This window comes from Ranitomeya variabilis, chromosome 2 (genome assembly GCF_051348905.1).
Source record: "Ranitomeya variabilis isolate aRanVar5 chromosome 2, aRanVar5.hap1, whole genome shotgun sequence".
Lineage (NCBI taxonomy): Eukaryota > Metazoa > Chordata > Amphibia > Anura > Dendrobatidae > Ranitomeya > Ranitomeya variabilis.
The window spans coordinates 313,128,415-313,147,265 of NC_135233.1; the positions used below are offsets into that span (position 1 = coordinate 313,128,415).

The 18,851-nt window shown below is 40.8% G+C and overlaps 1 protein-coding gene across 5 annotated transcripts in view; it reads right to left on the reverse strand.

The window, feature by feature from the left end:
- Nucleotides 1-18,851, reverse strand: part of AFF2 (ALF transcription elongation factor 2) — a 706,159-nt gene that overhangs the window by 152,593 nt on the left and 534,715 nt on the right. For all 5 annotated transcript variants that reach the window (XM_077285241.1, XM_077285245.1, XM_077285243.1 and 2 more), the window contains one exon: nucleotides 13,364-13,401. In XM_077285241.1, coding sequence (XP_077141356.1) covers nucleotides 13,364-13,401 — 38 coding nt within the window. The remainder of the gene's footprint in view (nucleotides 1-13,363; nucleotides 13,402-18,851) is intronic.

Genomic DNA, 18,851 nt, shown 5'->3' on the forward strand with positions numbered 1-18,851 from the left:
CGTTGTAGCGCATAGGTTTTGCCTGTTAGGGTTAAGAGCTGCAATGCTGCCGTATATAATGCAGTATAGTGTACTAGAAGGGAGGTAGAGAGTCCACTCTGCCAAAAAGGTGAGGCAGAATTAAATGTGCTGGACCTGAATTGTCCTTGTGCCAGGGTACATTTGTGCCCAGTATAATGGGACGTACTGGGGGGATGTGGGATATTATATGTCCTGGCTCCTGGTATGCTGCTATATCCTGATGTGCTGGAGTGTAGGAGCGGCACTCCCGTGCCCTGCTCTGCGTGGTCCCGTGCCGCTCCTACACTCCAGCACATCAGGATATAGCAGCATACCAGGAGCCAGGACATATAATATCCCACATCCCCCCAGTACGTCCCATTATACTGGGCACAAATGTACCCTGGCACAAGGACAATTCAGGTCCAGCACATTTAATTCTGCCTCACCTTTTTGGCAGAGTGGACTCTCTACCTCCCTTCTAGTACACTATACTGCATTATATACGGCAGCATTGCAGCTCTTAACCCTAACAGGCAAAACCTATGCGCTACAACGCTATCCCTGGCTCTCAAATTTGCCACTGGCCTCTATTTCTATGTATGCACCGATGTGCCTTCCTGTGACATCATAGGTATCATTACATTATCTCTATTTTCCCTGGTGACAGGATTTATATTGAAAAATTGCCTACCTGCTTTCTTCTCTATGCACGCACTTTGGAAACCAAGTAACCCCATGAATAAGACCCTTGTGGGTCGAAACGTTGGGTTTGGTCCAATCTGAATTCATTGTGCTTCCTTTTTTTTTTTTTCCATGGCAACTTTTCTTCTTTATTTGTAATAAACTTATTGAACACTTTTTTTGCATCAAATCGAGTCAGAGTGTGCGGTAATTTTTTGGTTACATTACTCTTGGGGCCCTCGGGTCTGTCTTACCAGCACCTCGCATTGTTTTGATCAGAGTGCATACCATTATTCTTCCCATTATTATGAGTTGGTCATGTCATGTAATGATATTTAATGACATTATGAATGTTTCATCATAATGTAACATCCCAATCTCTAATAACCCCCTGAAGCGCCATCCAATCCTTTATCATCAACATGGTTCCACAACAAACCTGTAAAAGAGAGGGCCACACACCAAAACTCTCAGGCTGGGCAAGGAGGGCATTCATTAGATAGGCAGCAAAGAAAGGTAACCCTGAAGGAGCTGCAGAGTCCCCAAGCAGAAACTGGAGTATCTGTCCATATGGCCACAATAAGCTGTACATCCCACAGAGGAAGAGTGGGCAGAAAAAAGCTTAACTTACACAAAAATAATTGTAAGGCTCATTTTGACTTTGCCAATCGTCATGTGGGAGACTTCCCAAATGTATGGAGGAAAGTGCTGTGGTAAAATGAGACCAAATTTGAACTTTTTGGCAACCAAGGTAAAAGCTATGTCTGGCACCAAACCAACACAGTTCATCACCCCAAGAACACCATCCCTACAGTGAAACATGGTGGCGGCAGCATCATGATGTGAAGATGTTTTTCTTATATTGTTAGGCAAAACCTGTTTCAATCTATCAGTGATTTGAGACTGGGAAGGAGGTTCGCCTTCCAACAAGACAATGACCCAAAGCATACTGCTAAAGTATCGCGAGTGGTTTAATGAGTAACGTGTAAATGTTTTGGAGTGGCCTAGTCAAAGCCCAGACCTTAATACAACTGACAATCTGTACTGGTCATGGCAAGAATTTACGCCTCCACAGGAGCATGATGCCGGGGACCCTGTGTGGATGACAGAGACACATCATCCACACGAAGCAAGAAGGAGGACGGCAAGAAAAAGGCAGGAGCCAGAACACGACAGTTACACCACTCGGACCAGACTGGCCTGCAGGTGGGTATAATAAAAGGTATTTTTCATGTCTTACAGGACAGGTTTGGCAGCAGATAAACAGCCTTATAGAATGCTGTATATGATGCCTGAAAAGTGGTGGCCGTATCTCATATCGCTAATACCTGGTAAAAGATTCCCTTTTAGGTAAACATGACGGTATATAATTCAATAACTTGGTTCTACCTAGTGGGTTTAGAGTTGCTTTGTTAAGTTTGTAAGCTGCTGTGCTGCATCACCAATAGGTCACCCCTGGCATTCATTTGATTGTTACAGTTTTCTAGGTAAATGCTCAGTAGCTGCACTAGGTGGGCGCACAACTAGGTAAATTATAGTAACAAAGTCAACATTTCCGTGTCTACTGAGTGATGCACCACAGTGGTCCCGGTCAGTTCTGACCAGGTGTGTGTGACAACCTGTTACATTTTCTTGGTTGGTGGAAGCTCACTCAGTATAAGTTTAACAGTAAAAGTTCATTTGACAAGTTAAGTGTTTACTGCTTTCCTTGTCACGGCTCTGCTGTATCCTGGGGAGCCCACCCCAGTCCACAGCTTACACATGTAAAATAACTACAACCAAGCTAAGCTATGGAAGTATCATTACGGCACATATAGGGTTTTTTTTGCATTTTATAATCTTGAAATATCTCTTCAACTTTGGTTTCTCAAAAAAGCTCCTTTCTCTTTATATTAGAAGCTACCATCATACTCTTGGGGAGTCTTGTAACTTCTGTTCTAAATCACTGAATGTTACATACCTACTTTATTTACTTATTTTTCTGTCAGTATCAGACATAATCCAAGACCCTTTATATTTTGGTTCCAGGTGTTTTTACATAAATAACACAAATGAGTGTATAAAAATCATCTAATGAAAAGTACATCATATAAGAAGCCATAGGCAGCTTCCTAATCATCACATCATTCATTACAAGCTTATGGTAAACAGTGCTAAGTCAATATTAGCATTATCGCAGCTGCCGGGATATTCATACTACGGATTTACAAAACTGCAAACTGTATACATATTTACACAAACAATGTCCTGCGAAAATATTCACCCCTCCCTCTGGCATTTTTTGTGTTTTGCTACCTCAAAAACTGAAATTTCACTGTTTCTTTTGAGGGTTTGCATCAGTTCATGTAAAGAACATGAATACAATTATGAACATTTGATTATCTTTTTACTGTGAAGCAAACAACAAATAGGAAAAAATAATTGAAAACTTCAGTGTGCGTAACTATTCACCCCCCCTAAAGTCAGTATTTTGTAGAGCCTCCTTTTGAGACAATTACAGCTGAAAGTCACTTTGGATGAAACTTTATGAACTTTCCACATCTTGCCACTGGGAATTTTGCCCATTCCTCAAGGAAAAACTGCTCCTGCTCCTTCAAGTTAGATGGTTTCTACTGGTGAACAGCAATCTTGAAGTTTTGACCACAGATTCTCACTCTGGTCCCAGTCTCAAATCACTGAGACTGAAACTGGTTTTGCCTAACAATATCTCTGTGTTTTGTACCATCCATTTTCCCCTTGACTTTGACCCTTTTCCCTGCCCCTGCTACCGAAAAACATCCTCACAGCATGATGCTGCAACCACCATGTTTCACTGTGGGGATGGTGTTCTTGAGGTGATGAACTGTGTTTATTTAGTGCCAGACATAGCATTTACCTTGGTGGCTAAAAAGTTAAATTTTGGTGTCATATGACCACACCACTTCCACCATACATTTGGGGAGTCTCCAACATGTGTTTTGGCAAACTGAAAAGGAGCCTTACAATTTTTTTGTGTAGGTAAAGGCTCTTTTTCTGCCCAGTCTTTCATAAAAGCCATCACTATGGAGTGTACAGTGTTGTGAATTTGGATTCTGGGCTCCCCCGGTGGCTACTGGTGGAATTGAACTTGTGACATCATCTTCCCTGTTCACCTGTTCTGATTAGATCTGGGTGTCGCTATATAACCTGGCTTCTTTGTTAGATGCTTGCCGGTCAACAATGTTATCAGAAGCCTCTCTGTGCTTGTTCCTGCTCCCAGACATCTACTAGATAAGTTGGACATTCGTCCATGTTTTGTTTTTGTATTTTGGTTCCAGTTCACAGCTGCAGTTTCGTTACTGTGTCTGGAAAGCTCTTGTTGATCAGGAATTGCCACTCTGGTATTATGAGTTAATGCCAGAGTCCTAAAGTAATTTCTGGATGTGTTTTGTTAGGGTTTTCTACTGACCATGAAAGTATGCTTTCTGTCTTCTGCTATCTAGAAAGCGGACCTCAAATTTGCTAAAACTATTTTCCTGCTGCGTTTGTTGTTTCATCTCATATCACCGCCAATATATGTGGGGGGCTTCTGTCTCCTTTCTGGGCATTTCTCTAGAGGTGAGTCAGGTCTTATATTTCCCTCTGCTAGCATTATTTAGTTCTCCGGCCGGCGCTGGGCATATAGGGATAAAAAGTAGGACATGCTACCTGGCTACTTCTAGATGATGCGGTAGGTTTAGTTCATGGTCAGTACAGTTACATCTTCCAAGAGCTTGTTCCTATTGAGGCTTATGCTAGTTCTCTGGCCATGGAGATCATGACAGTTTGACCGGACCACTAAAGGGTTAAAATCCTTGGCTGAGAAAGGAGAGAAATAAGAAGTCTGCTGAAAATTTTTTTTTTTTTTTTTTCTCTAGTAGTTAGTGTGCTCTTGATTGGATCACTTGCCAGTCTGTCTATGCTGCAGTCTTTCTTTTTTTTCTCTCTCCTTCTAATCTTTGAATGGCTCTATGTTCACCTGTCTATAATGGATCTACAGAGTGTAACTGCAGGTTTGAATAATCTCGCCACGAAAGTACAAAGTTTGCAAGATTTTGTTGTTCATGCTCCGGTATCAGAGCCGAGAATTCCTTTGCCGGAATTCTTCTCAGGGAATAGATCTAGCTTTCAGAATTTTAGAAATAATTGTAAGTTATTTTTGTCCCTGAAATCTCGTTCTGCTGGAGACCCTGCACAGCAGGTTGGGATTGTGATTTCCTTGCTCCGCGGCGACCCTCAAGATTGGGCTTTTGCATTGGCACCAGGGGATCCTGCGTTGCGCAATGTGGATGCGTTTTTTCTGGCCTTGGGCTTGCTGTATGAGGAACCTCACTTGGAACTTCAGGCAGAAAAAACTTTGATGTCCCTATCGCAGGGGCAAGATGAAGCTGAAATTTACTGCCAAAAATTCCGTAAATGGTCTGTGCTTACTCAGTGGAATGAGTGTGCCTTGGCGGCTACTTTCAGAGAGGGTCTTTCTGATGCCATTAAGAATGTGATGGTGGGTTTCCCCATTCCTACAAGTCTGAATGATTCCAAGGCGTTGGCTATTCAAATTGACCGGCGTTTGCGGGAGCGCAAAACCGCTAATCCTCTGGTGGTGTTGTCTGAACAAACACCTGATTTAATGCAATGTGATAGAATTCAGACTAGAAATGAGCGGAAAAATCATAGACGTCAGAATGGGTTGTGTTTTTACTGTGGTGATTCTACACATGTTATATCAGCATGCTCTAAACGCCCTACAAGGGTTGTTAGTCCTGTCGCCATTGGTAATTTGCAACCTAAATTTATTTTGTCTGTGACTTTAATTTCCTCATTGTCTTCTTACCCTGTTATGGCGTTTGTGGATTCAGGTGCTGCCCTGAGTCTTATGGATCTGTCATTTGCCAAGCGCTGTGGTTTTGTTCTTGAACCGTTGGTAAATCCTATTCCTCTTAGAGGTATTGATGCTACGCCATTGGCTCGAGGGGGCCAGACATCAGGTGGTGGTATTGACTGACCACAAAAATTTGATCTATCTTGAGACCGCCAGGCGCCTGAATCCTAGACAGGCGCGCTGGTCATTATTTTTCTCTCGGTTTAATTTTGTGGTATCGTACCTACCGGGTTCTAAGAATGTTAAGGCGGATGCCCTTTCTAGGAGTTTTGAGCCTGATTCACCCGGCAACTCTGACCCCACAGGTATTCTTAAGGAGGGAGTTATCTTGTCAGCCGTTTCTCCAGACCTGCGGCGGGCCTTGCAGGAGTTTCAGGCGGATAGACCGGATCGTTGTCCGCCTGATAGGTTGTTTGTTCCTGATGATTGGACCAGTAGAGTCATCTCTGAGGTACATTCTTCGGCATTGGCAGGTCATCCTGGAATTTTTGGTACCAGGGATTTGGTGGCAAGATCCTTCTGGTGGCCTTCCCTGTCACGAGATGTGCGAGGCTTTGTGCAGTCTTGTGACGTTTGTGCTCGGGCCAAGCCTTGTTGTTCTCGGGCTAGTGGATTATTGTTGCCCTTGCCTATTCCTAAGAGGCCTTGGACACACATCTCGATGGATTTTATTTCAGATCTGCCTGTTTCTCAGAAGATGTCTGTCATCTGGGTGGTGTGTGACCGTTTTTCTAAGATGGTCCATTTGGTTCCCCTGCCCAAATTGCCTTCTTCTTCCGAGTTGGTGCCCCTGTTTTTTCAAAATGTTGTTCGTTTGCATGGTATTCCTGAGAATATCGTTTCTGACAGAGGAACCCAATTTGTGTCTAGATTTTGGCGGGCATTCTGTGCTAGGATGGGCATAGATTTGTCTTTTTCGTCTGCTTTTCACCCTCAGACTAATGGCCAGACCGAGCGGACTAATCAGACCCTGGAGACATATCTGAGGTGTTTTGTGTCTGCTGACCAGGATGATTGGGTTGCTTTTTTGCCATTGGCGGAGTTCGCCCTCAATAATCGGGCCAGCTCTGCCACTTTGGTGTCCCCGTTTTTCTGTAATTCGGGGTTCCACCCTCGATTTTCCTCCGGTCAGATGGAATCCTCGGATTGTCCTGGAGTGGATGCGGTGGTGGAGAGATTGCATCATATCTGGGGGCAGGTGATGGACAATTTAAAGTTGTCCCAGGAGAAGACTCAGCTTTTTGCCAACCGTCACCGTCGTGTTGGTCCTCGGCTTTGTGTTGGAGATTTGGTGTGGTTGTCTTCTCGTTTTGTCCCTATGAGGGTCTCATCTCCTAAGTTTAAGCCTCGGTTCATCGGTCCGTATAAAATATTGGAGATTCTTAACCCTGTTTCCTTCCGTTTGGACCTCCCTGCATCCTTTTCTATTCATAACGTTTTTCATCGGTCGTTATTGCGCAGGTATGAGGCACCGGTTGTGCCTTCCGTTGAGCCTCCTGCTCCGGTGTTGGTTGAGGGTGAGTTGGAGTACGTTGTGGAAAAAATCCTAGACTCCCGTGTTTCCAGACGGAGACTCCAGTATCTGGTCAAGTGGAAGGGATACGGCCAGGAGGATAATTCTTGGGTCACTGCATCTGATGTTCATGCCTCTGATCTGGTTCGTGCCTTTCATAGGGCCCATCCTGATCGCCCTGGTGGTTCTGGTGAGGGTTCGGTGCCCCCTCCTTGAGGGGGGGGTACTGTTGTGAATTTGGATTCTGGGCTCCCCCGGTGGCTACTGGTGGAATTGAACTTGTGACATCATCTTCCCTGTTCACCTGTTCTGATTAGATCTGGGTGTCGCTATATAACCTGGCTTCTTTGTTAGATGCTTGCCGGTCAACAATGTTATCAGAAGCCTCTCTGTGCTTGTTCCTGCTCCCAGACATCTACTAGATAAGTTGGACATTCGTCCATGTTTTGTTTTTGTATTTTGGTTCCAGTTCACAGCTGCAGTTTCGTTACTGTGTCTGGAAAGCTCTTGTTGATCAGGAATTGCCACTCTGGTATTATGAGTTAATGCCAGAGTCCTAAAGTAATTTCTGGATGTGTTTTGTTAGGGTTTTCTACTGACCATGAAAGTATGCTTTCTGTCTTCTGCTATCTAGAAAGCGGACCTCAAATTTGCTAAAACTATTTTCCTGCTGCGTTTGTTGTTTCATCTCATATCACCGCCAATATATGTGGGGGGCTTCTGTCTCCTTTCTGGGCATTTCTCTAGAGGTGAGTCAGGTCTTATATTTCCCTCTGCTAGCATTATTTAGTTCTCCGGCCGGCGCTGGGCATATAGGGATAAAAAGTAGGACATGCTACCTGGCTACTTCTAGATGATGCGGTAGGTTTAGTTCATGGTCAGTACAGTTACATCTTCCAAGAGCTTGTTCCTATTGAGGCTTATGCTAGTTCTCTGGCCATGGAGATCATGACAGTACAGCTTATTGTGGACATACAGTTGGGCTCAAATGTTTGCATACCCTGGCAGAATTTTTGCTTTCTTGGCCTTTTTTCAGAGAATATGAATGATAACAACAAAACGTTTTCTCCACTCACGGTTAGTGGTTGGGTGAAGCCATTTATTGTCAAACTACTGTGTTTTCTATTTTTAAATCATAATGACAACCCAAAACATCCAAATGACCCTAATCAAAAGTCTACATACCCCATTTCTTAACACCGTGCATTGCCCCCTCTAACATCAATGACAGCGTGCAGTCTTTTCTGGTAGTTGTGAATGAGGTTCTTTATTTTCAAGGATTGGAAAAGCTGCCCACTCTTCTTGGCAAAAAGCCTCCAGTTCCTGTAAATTCCTGGGCTGTCTAGAATGAACTGCGCACTTGAGATCTCTCCAGAGTGGCACAATGATATTGAGGTCGGGAAACAGAGATGGCCACTCCAGAACCTTCACTTTGTTCTGCGGTAGCCAAAGACAGGTCGACTTGGCCTTGTGTTTTGGATCATTGACATTTTGGATCGTCCAAGCCCATGCACAGCAGTATTTGCTGATAACGTGATGCATTCATCTTTCCTTCAACTTTGACCAAGTTTCCTGTGCCTTTGTAGCTCACACATCCAAAAAACATCAGCGATCCACCTCCATGCTTTACAGTAGGAATGGTGTTCCTTTCATCATAGGCCTTGATGACCTCTCTCCAAATGTAACGTTTATGGTTGTGGCCAAAAAGTTTAATTTTAGTCTCATCACTCCAAATTACCTTGTTCCAGAAGTTTTGAGGCTTGTCTCTGTGCTGTTTTGCATATTGTAGGCGAGATACTTTGAGGCATTTGTAAAGTAATGGCTTTCTTCTGGCGACTCGACCATGCAGCCCATTTTTCTTCAAGTTCCTCCTTATTGTGCATCTTGAAACAGCTACACTGCTAGTTTTTGGAGACTTCAGTATTTCAGCTTATGTTATTTGTGGGTTCTTCTTTGCATCCCAATTTTCCAGGCAGTCGTGGACAACATTTTTGTTGGTCTACCTGACCGTGGTTTTGTTTTTACAAAGCCCGATTTTCCATTTGTTAATCACAGTTTGAACGCTGCAGACTGGCATTATCAATTCCTTAGATATCTTTTTGTATCCCTTTCCTGTTTTATACAGTTCAACTACCTTTTCCCGTAGATCAGTTGACAGTTCTTTTGCTTTCTCCATGACTCACAATCCAGAAGCGTCAGTGGCTGGATGAGAGTTGCAAGAGTCTGCCTGGATCCCAGAAACTCACTCAGCCTTTATGCACACACTGATTACAAGCAAACAGGTCACAGGTGAGGATGTTACCTTTAGTAGCCAGTCAAACCCATTTATGTCAATGCATGTTATCAGGCCAAAATCACCAGGGTATGTAAACTTTTGGATGTTTTGGGTTGTCAATATAATTTATAAAGAGAAAACACAGTAGTTTGAAAATAAATGGCTTCACCCAACCACTAACCATGAGTGGAGAAAAAGTTTTGGTGTTATCATTCATATTCTCTGAAAAAAAAGGTCAAAAATGCAAAAATTCGGCCGGGGAATGTAAACTTTTGACCACAACTGTATGGACAGTTACTTTAGTCTCTGCTTGAGAATTCTGCAGCTTCTTCAGGGTTACTGCTGACACTCTGATTAATGCCCTCCTTGCCTAGGCTGAGAGTTTTACTGGACTGCCAAATCTTGGCAGTTTTGTTGTGGTGCCATGTTTTTCCATTTGATGATAATGGATTTGATGGTGCTTTAGATAATTATAAGAGGTTGGGATTTTTTTATAACCCAATCCTGATGTCATGCTCGGACACGGATAGGTTTGATGGATGACACAGTATATAGGTAGGGAGCAAGGGATGGGACACCTCCTGACACCAACCTGCGCCTGTCTCTAAACTCCCCTAATGCCCTATGCAGGTCATTCTCCCAACCGCCTCACATGCCTACTCCGACTGTCACCTCTACTCAACCTGGCTAGTGCACTGGCATGCAAGGACACTAGCCTCACCAAGGCAGATGGTAACACACAGGTGAAGAGACAAACAGGGGAAAGACAAAAAAATACTCAGCTCAGGGTCTACTACTAAGCTCCAGAGCAGCAGCAGAAAAAACGGCACCAGGAATCAGAACTCAAACAGCAGCAACACCACTGTCATAAGAGAGCTCCACTCTTTTAGCTGGTCTGCATTGAAGAACTCTAACAGGCTAACAGCTGATGGGTCATGTGACTATTTTAAGGTAGGTGGGAGTAATTACCAACCAACATCAGCTGACAAGTCTAAAATAACTGCCAGCAAGAGACTGACATTAACTGTTGCTGGACCAAAAGGAATCACTTAAAGATTCATGACACCTGATTTGTACTTTGTACTCAACAGCTTTGTTCCTGGCTTATTTGGAGATCTGCTTGGTCTTCATGGTGTTTGGTTAGTGGTGCATCTTGTTAATGGAGATGCAGCCTCTGTGGCCTTTCAGAAAAGGTGTGTATATACTGACAGGCCATGTGACACTTAGACTGCACACAGGTGGACTTCCTGTCACTAAACATGTGACTTATGATAGTAACTGCTTACACCAGAAAGTTTTAGGGGCTTCATAGCAAAATATATGAATACATATGCAAATGCCAATTTTTAGTTATTTGATCACATAAATTTAATTTATGCCTATATTTTTATCACTAAACTAACTTAGACTATTTAGGGATGATGCATCACACACAAATCGGATTGCAAAAATATTTAAGCACAGTTTGTAATGTATCAAAATAAGTAAAAAGCCAAGGGGTTGAATACTTTTGCAAGCCACTGTAGAGAGGAAAGTGATCACACTGTGTATTGTATTAGTCTCTGTAGTTACTAGGCATTAAATGCACAGATTACAGGTTAGGCAGCTCATCACATGCCATTTGTTTAGTCATTTTCAATTTTAACAAGTGTAAAAGTGTAATTCTCTAAATGCAAATGGTTTTGGCAAACAGCCCCGTGCTAATATGTTGCACTGAATGTAAGTGCCGCTGACAGCTGTTTCGGTTGGGGAGAAGGCATAGATGTCATTACTGTTAAAACGTTCCAGTTCCAGCCTGCATTTAGATATACATTTTACACTTATTTGAAGCATCCATTTACTGGCTTCTTTTTTTTGTCATACTTCTCCTACACAGAATAACTCTTTGCGGACTGATGTCAGGGCTTTATTGCTAAATTTCATCTTATGCAGCGTTTGTACATTTGTCCTATTGTACTTGTTTATTTGTGAATTTCTTGTATGTACTCAACTTACTAACTAAAAGTAATGGCAGTAGGTTTGCCTACCTGATCTTACAATGTGACATGCCAAACAACAAACACAACTAAGAAAATTCAGGTCTGATCAGCCTCCATTGGTCCCTATCGGTCCCTGTAGCTGTATTACTTGTATTGCACACAGGTGGACTGCCTTTCACTAAGTATGTGACTTATGAAGGTAATTGCTTGCACCAGAAAGTTTTAGGGGTTTCATAGCAAAAGTGTGAATACATATGAACATGTCAATTTTTTGCTATTTGATCCCATAAATTTAATTTTTCTCACTTCACCAGCTTAGACTATTTAGTGCTGATGGATCACACACAAATCAGATTTAAAAAATATTGAAACACAGGTTGTCCTGTAACAAAATAGGTAAAAAGCCAAGGGGGTGAATACTTTTGAAAGCCACTGTACATTTCAAGGACACATGCACACTAACCATTTCAAAGAATGTGTTTTGGTTTCTTTAAGTGTTTCACTTTGTCATCTGTCCCAACGGAATGAAAAGATTCCATTGTCAGTTTTACCATTATTGGAATTCACAAAACATAGTAGTTTTGGTTTAAAAATTGTTTAATTTTTAATGAAATTTCTGAGGTAGAAAGTTTTGAGAAAGAGATTATCTAGATATGGCAACCATGACAAAAAAACTAAGAACTGGAACCTACAGTATAGGTGGAATTTCTATATTCAAAATTCTTTTAGGACTTGAAAACAATTCATTATACAGTACATCCATGGTCATTAGAGACAATTTTCCACTGTAAGGGCTCGTACACGACCACTTAAATTGGACGAGTGCTATCTGTGGCTTTGATGGATAACACTCGCACCCATGTTATTTTATGGGGCTGTGACCCAAACGGTCAGAGGAAAAATTGGTGACATGTCTGATTTTGATCTGAGCGACAGATCAAAATTAGCAATGCAAGTCTGTGGATTCGTGGAAAACATCGGACCACACTTGGATAACATCTGAGTGTGTTTGATTTTCACAAACTGACTGAATAGAGACGGTGGAAAAACTTTTTTGTTTCTCAGCACCTAAGAGAAAAACAGGTCCTATTTTGATCAAACTCTGATCAGAGTTATGGCTAGCACAATTACACCGTTTCTCTTGGATGGAGAGAAAATGGTTGTGAGACCCAAACTCGAGACGTATTACCGTCATATGTGATACATCTTGCTGCGTTGCGATAAGATTTGAGTTTATTTTCCTCCTCTTCAATATTCTTTATATTTTTATTTCCAAAGTAAGATATTGTGACGAGTTCATATTTGACCGTAAAACTTAAAATCACAAATAAAAAAAGTGGCGTATACCTGAGTTTCTGTAACTTTCTATGGTAAATTTTTCATGTTTTGGTCTTCCTTTAAAAAATTAATAAAGGACAAAGACTCACAGGGCAACCTGGAAGTTGGTGTTTCCCAGCCGATGGAGTCCCAGAGGTTGAGGGACTATTTATACATGAAGACATTAGAGTAACATTGTACGAATCCCCCAATGTCCTAACGTGTCATCTCTCTCCGAGGGAAGGTGTCTGAAGAGTGAACGATACTCAACACTCAATCTTTTGTTTCTATGGCGTATTAGCTCCCGCCAGGGAGGTCTGTCAGAGACTCACTTATTACTGCTCATTTAGAACACTTGTACGCTAATTCATAATGAGTGTGCATGTGAAGGTTGGCAGATATAGCTCTCAGCTGACGTGCATGGGCAGCTTCACTGTTGAGATGGTTGTACCAATTTTAAAAATTCTTTAGTATATATGCAAGATGATAAGTCCCATAGGTAAACTATATAATAATAATATAAGTAGGAGGTAAGAGGTAAAATGCTAAGGAAATAAATGAATGTTTTATACCATAGTCTTAACTTGAATGAAAAGCTAGCTACATATTGATGGTATCAACAGCTACTTTATTTTCAGTTTTCTTTGGTGGCCTTTATTGTACAAGCTTTTTCATTCACGTGAATAGTATGGTTTGAGAAATGTAAAATATTTTCTTACTTTACAGGATTACTTCTCAGCTTGTTTTTTTCACTGGCCTGTAAAAAAAAATGAAATTGAAATTATTAATTTGTTAAATAAAATAGTCTTAAAATATAATAGAAAATATCATCAGCTGTGGACCAAACAGCAGACCCGGCATAGAAAGCAGGTATTCACCCAGATGAGAAATAGCTTACACTATCCTACACAAGAGTCTAGGGGTCAGTAAATAACGTGAACATGTTATGTGTAATAATGATGTTGTATAATTTAACAAGATGGAAAAAGCAGCACAAATACTGTAGATTAAAAAAAATAAAATAAAAATAGGACTTGTGCTAAGGTAACAAATTAGTGCAACTCAAAAGACAAATTAGGGACTGTTCACATCACTTTTTTTTTATATATTTTGTGATTACACCAGAAAGGCTTCCAACAAACAAACTAAACGTTTCCACAGAGCTCTTTCCCACTGGATGGTAGATGTCAGTAAAATGCAATAGAAAAGGTATTGCATAGTACAGTAATGTATGACACTCCATCCCGCACAGTCCAATATAAAAAGCCATACTAAGGCCCTGATTCATTATTGCATTTACATCTGTTTTTGGCAAGTTTTAGTGTTTTGCGTCTTTTTTTTTGTTTGCAGCAAATTTATCTCTCCATTTGTGGCTTGTTTAAAGTCCATTTTATATGGGCTTTGCCTGTTTCTGTTTGCTACTGTAGGCGTCATGTGGGGTTTCAATATGTGTTTACCGGATTTATCATTTGCAACTTTTCAAAAAATTACAAAACTTGTTGTAAATGTACTAGATGTGAATCCAGCACAGGGACAAAATAAAATACTTTATCCAACATTGCAGCCCCATTTCTCACTCATCCTACCCTTTAATACCTACCCCACAGTAATGCCACAATCAAGATGGCTACAGCATTTTATCCTAAGTCAAATTGCAAGACTCCTTAAAGGGTTGATTGTGACTTGTAGAATCGCTACTACCAACAGTTGGTGCTATAGAGTTTAAGTCCTCTTTCTCTCTGAAGAGGCAATTTGCATACCCCTCAATAAGCATTTGTTACCTGATCCTTCAGTGATCTGGCATGTCTTGTCTTCAGTAAGGGATCATGTAGACATCTGTGGATCTCGATCCAAAAACGGATGGCAATGCACTGTTTATTAGCAAATCTCTTGACCCAAACTCGACATCCTCACCGGCATTGATGACAATATCAAGTTCAGATCGTGAGACCATCGGACAGTTTGTGCATTACGTTCCGTGCATGGACTAAGATCCACAAACATCTACCTGAGCTCTAAGAATGATAATCAGTTGTATGGGAATGTGTTAGAGTGAATAATTAGTTCTGGAATTAAGGGCGAGAATAAATGGCTCATAAATGAAAAACAAGTATATTTCTCTGATAAGATGTAAGGTAAAGTTTTATATTGTTTTGCACTACTGAAACAACCATAACCACTTAAAAAGGACCTCTTACTAGATTATTTCATTTAACCTGAGTAGGCTCCTCCAATTGTTGCAATTCCATTGATTCTAGGACAGATCTTATTTTTCTTCTGTGCTCCTGCATTCCAAGATTTTCCTTTTTGGTAAACTTTAGTGATGAGCGAATATACTCATTACTCGAGATTTCTCGAGCACGCTAAGGTGTCCTCCGAGTATTTTTTAGTGCTCGGAGATTTAGTTTTTATCGCCGCAGCTGAATGATTTACATCTGTTAGCCAGCATAAGTACATGTCGGGATTCCCTAGCAACCAGGCAACCCCCACATGTACTTTTGCTGGCTAACAGATGTAAATCATTCAGCTGCAGCAAGAAAAACTAAATCTCCGAAGAACTAAAAAATACTCGGAGGACACCTGAGTGTGCTCGAGAAATCTCGAGTAACGAGTATATTCGCTCATCACTCATCACTAGTAAACTTCTCTTCTACCAACTGGGCATACACAGAACTTTTTTGTGGGTGTTTGCTTTTTCTCCTCTAATGTTGGCCAATCAAAACACAGCGACGCCCCCCAAGCTTAGTTGGTTGAAAAGTAAATTTGCACCTTTATTTCCCTGCTGCATAACATACGAATGGAGGGGCACAGAAAAAAAATAAAAACTGTCCCAGAATCAGTGGAGCAATTGCATTTGGAACCAGTACTCAGTTTAAGTAAAATTATATTAACTGAAAAGATCTCTTCAAGACACATCAGTATAAATAGTGTAAAACCTTGGACTGTATTTTGCTAATGGATTTATGGGAAAAAGCTAGAATTTTAGGGACAATACATTTACATAAGAGCATTGTGCTCCTTCATCATCTTTGAGTTGTGGAACATGCTGTGTTTTTTAACTATGTAAAATATAGATGTGTGTAATTTTGTAATAGTGTAACAGTTCCAATTCTACCGAACAAAATGTATTCAAAGTGCCACAAAAAATGTATAATCACCGACCAAAAAGCACCATATTAGTAATACTCCTAATAAAACTTAACTTTTAATATACAATATAATAGGAAACAAATAAACAAAACATACACATGGCCATAAAAACAATAAGTTTTATTAAGGGTATTATGAATATAGTGCTTTTTGGTCGGGGATGTAACCGTTCCACACAAAAAGCAATTTGAGATCCCATTTTTAAAATTCAGCTTTTTAATATTTTTTCACGATTCCCTTCTACAAAATTATTTTCTGTTACCAGCTTCCGCGAAATCACATTTTACAAACACTTATTATTTAAATTCATATTTATGGATAAGACTACAATTATTTTTTATTGCACTCCAAAATGGTGAAAAGGCAAAAAACAGCAATATAAATTCCCTTATACTTATAGTTTATTGGCACTTCTATGCAAAGTAATTTTCTTGTAAAGTACTTAAAAGCAGAAATTGACAGTGCTAAAACACTAAAACACTCTGCTATATAAACTGCCTTGTGGATGTGGCTGGTGGTCTGCCCAACTCCCACTGAGACGTGTCATAAAATTACCATGGTTATTAGCATACTGATTCCTTCCTCATGACAAGTGATCCTACACCACAATAAATGAACTGTAGAGGTTAATGCTAAAAAATGCAGCTCTTCTCTTTCAAAGCAAAAAAAAAAAATCTTACAAAGAAAACCAACTACACTATTACCCTGGCAGATAATGAAATGTGAACAGGTTGATGGATTGAAACAGACCATAGTGCTTGTCTATAACGGTAATAAAGCCGATCAGACATGGTGGGAGATATAATTCATAATCTATTATTTAAAAACAAGTCAACTCTGATCAATGGAAATCTGGTTAGTAGAATATTCTCAGTCATTCATAATTTATTGCAGATTTAACAATTAGCAAAATGTATTTACCATTATTTATATGGCTGCCATGGTAACTTATGTCTACTTCCATGTAAAGAGACCAATCTCTATGGGCTATCTTTCTTAAATTAAAGGTTTCACCCATTTGATTGAATAACGCGCAAAAAATATTATCAAGACACAATTTGTGTCTTGTTCATATTTTTTGTGAATTATTCAACAAAGTCATCTATAATTTTAATTGGATCTGCAAGCCATGAGCAGAACCCAGGCAGCAGCCGAAGGAGTAGTGTGGGACGGAGATCCAGCAGTGAGTGAATGGGTGTCCCTGCTGGGGAGGGAAGCTGCGTGCAGAGATGCAATTGCTATAGAATATATGCACACTCACCACTCAAGACCCCATTGCTGAAGAAAAAGCATGTTCAAGTGTGTTTAAAGTTTGCTCAATAACATTAACCCCTTTCTGCCAGCTGACGGAATAGTACGTCAGCTGGCAGATCCCCCGCTTTGAGGTGGGCTCCGGCGGTGTTTTGTACAGCTGACATGTACGCACAATGAGTGCGAGCGGAATCGCGATCTGCTCGCGCCCATTAACTAGTTAAATGCCGCCGTCAAACGCTGACAGCGGCATTTAACTAGCGCTCCCGGCCGCGCGGCCGGAGGCGCTCGCACCGCTGACCCCGTCACATGATCGGGGGTCATCGGTGCATTGCCATAACAACCAGAGGTCTCTTTGAGACCTCCATGGTTGTTGATGGCCGATTGCTTTGAGCGCCACCCTGTGGTCGGCGTTCAAAGTACACCTGCATTTCTGCTACATAGAGGTGATCTGTACTTCACCTCTATGTAGCAGAGCCGATCGTGTAGTGCATGCTTCTAGCCTCCTATGGAGGCTATTGAAGCATGCCAAATTTTTTAAAAAAAGTGTTTAAAAATATAAAAAAAATAAAAAATATATAAAAGTTCAAATCACCCCCCTTTCGCCCCAATCAAAATAAAACAATAAAAAAAAATCAAACCTACACATATTTGGTATCGCCGCGTTCAGAATCGCCCGATCTATCAATAAAAACAAATGATTAACCTGATCGCTAAATGGCGTAGCGAGAAAAAAAATCAAAATGCCAAAATTACGTTTTTTGGTCGCAACATTGCATTAAAATGCAATAACGGGCGATCAAAAGAACATATCTGCACCAAAATGTTATCACTAAAAACACCAGCTCGGCACGCAAAAAATAAGCCCTCACCCGACCCCAGATCACGAAAATTGGAGATGCTACGGGTAACGGAAAATGGCGCAATTTTTTTAAATTTTTTTTAGCAAACTTTGGAATTTTTTTTTACCACTTAGATAAAAGAGAACCTACATATGTTAGGTGTCTATGAACTCGTAATGACCTGGACAATCATAATGGCAGGTCAGTTTTAGCGTTTAGTGAATCTAGCAAAAAAGCCAAACAAAAAACAAATGTGAGATTGCACTTTTTTTGCAATTTCATCGCACTTGGAAATTTTTTTCCCATTTTCTGTTACATGGCATGGTAAAACCAATGGTATCGTTCAAAAGTACATCTCGTCCCGCAAAAAATAAGCCCTCACATAGCCATATTGATGGAAAAATAAAAAAGATATGGCTCCGGGAAGGATGGGAGCGAAAAACGAAAACGAAAAAAGCTCCGGGGGTGAAGGGGTTAAGACAAGCCTGTGAAATACTGGGAGAATATAGTCTATTCAGATAAGACCAAAATTGAACTCTTTGGATGTCAAAATAAGCACCATGTTTGGAGGCCAAAATGCACTGCATATCACCCCAAAAACAACATACCAAAAGTGGAGATTGGAAGTGGGAAGGAACATCATGGTGTGCGGCTGTTTTTCAGAATAAGTCACTGGCAAATTTAATGTCACTGAAGGAAGGATGAATGGACATTCTTGATAAAAAATCTGCTGCCATCTACCATTATGATGAAGTTGAAACGGGTGTGAATATTTCAGCAAGACAATGATTCCAAACATACAGCCAAGGAATCTCTCAATTGGTTCCAGAGAAAGAAAACAAAAGCTGCTACAATGGCCCAGGCAATAACCTGACCTGAATCCAAGAGATAATGTATTGAAGGAACTAAAGCTCAGAGCTCAAAGAAGAGGCCCACAGAACCTTCAGCTTTTGAAAAGTGTCTG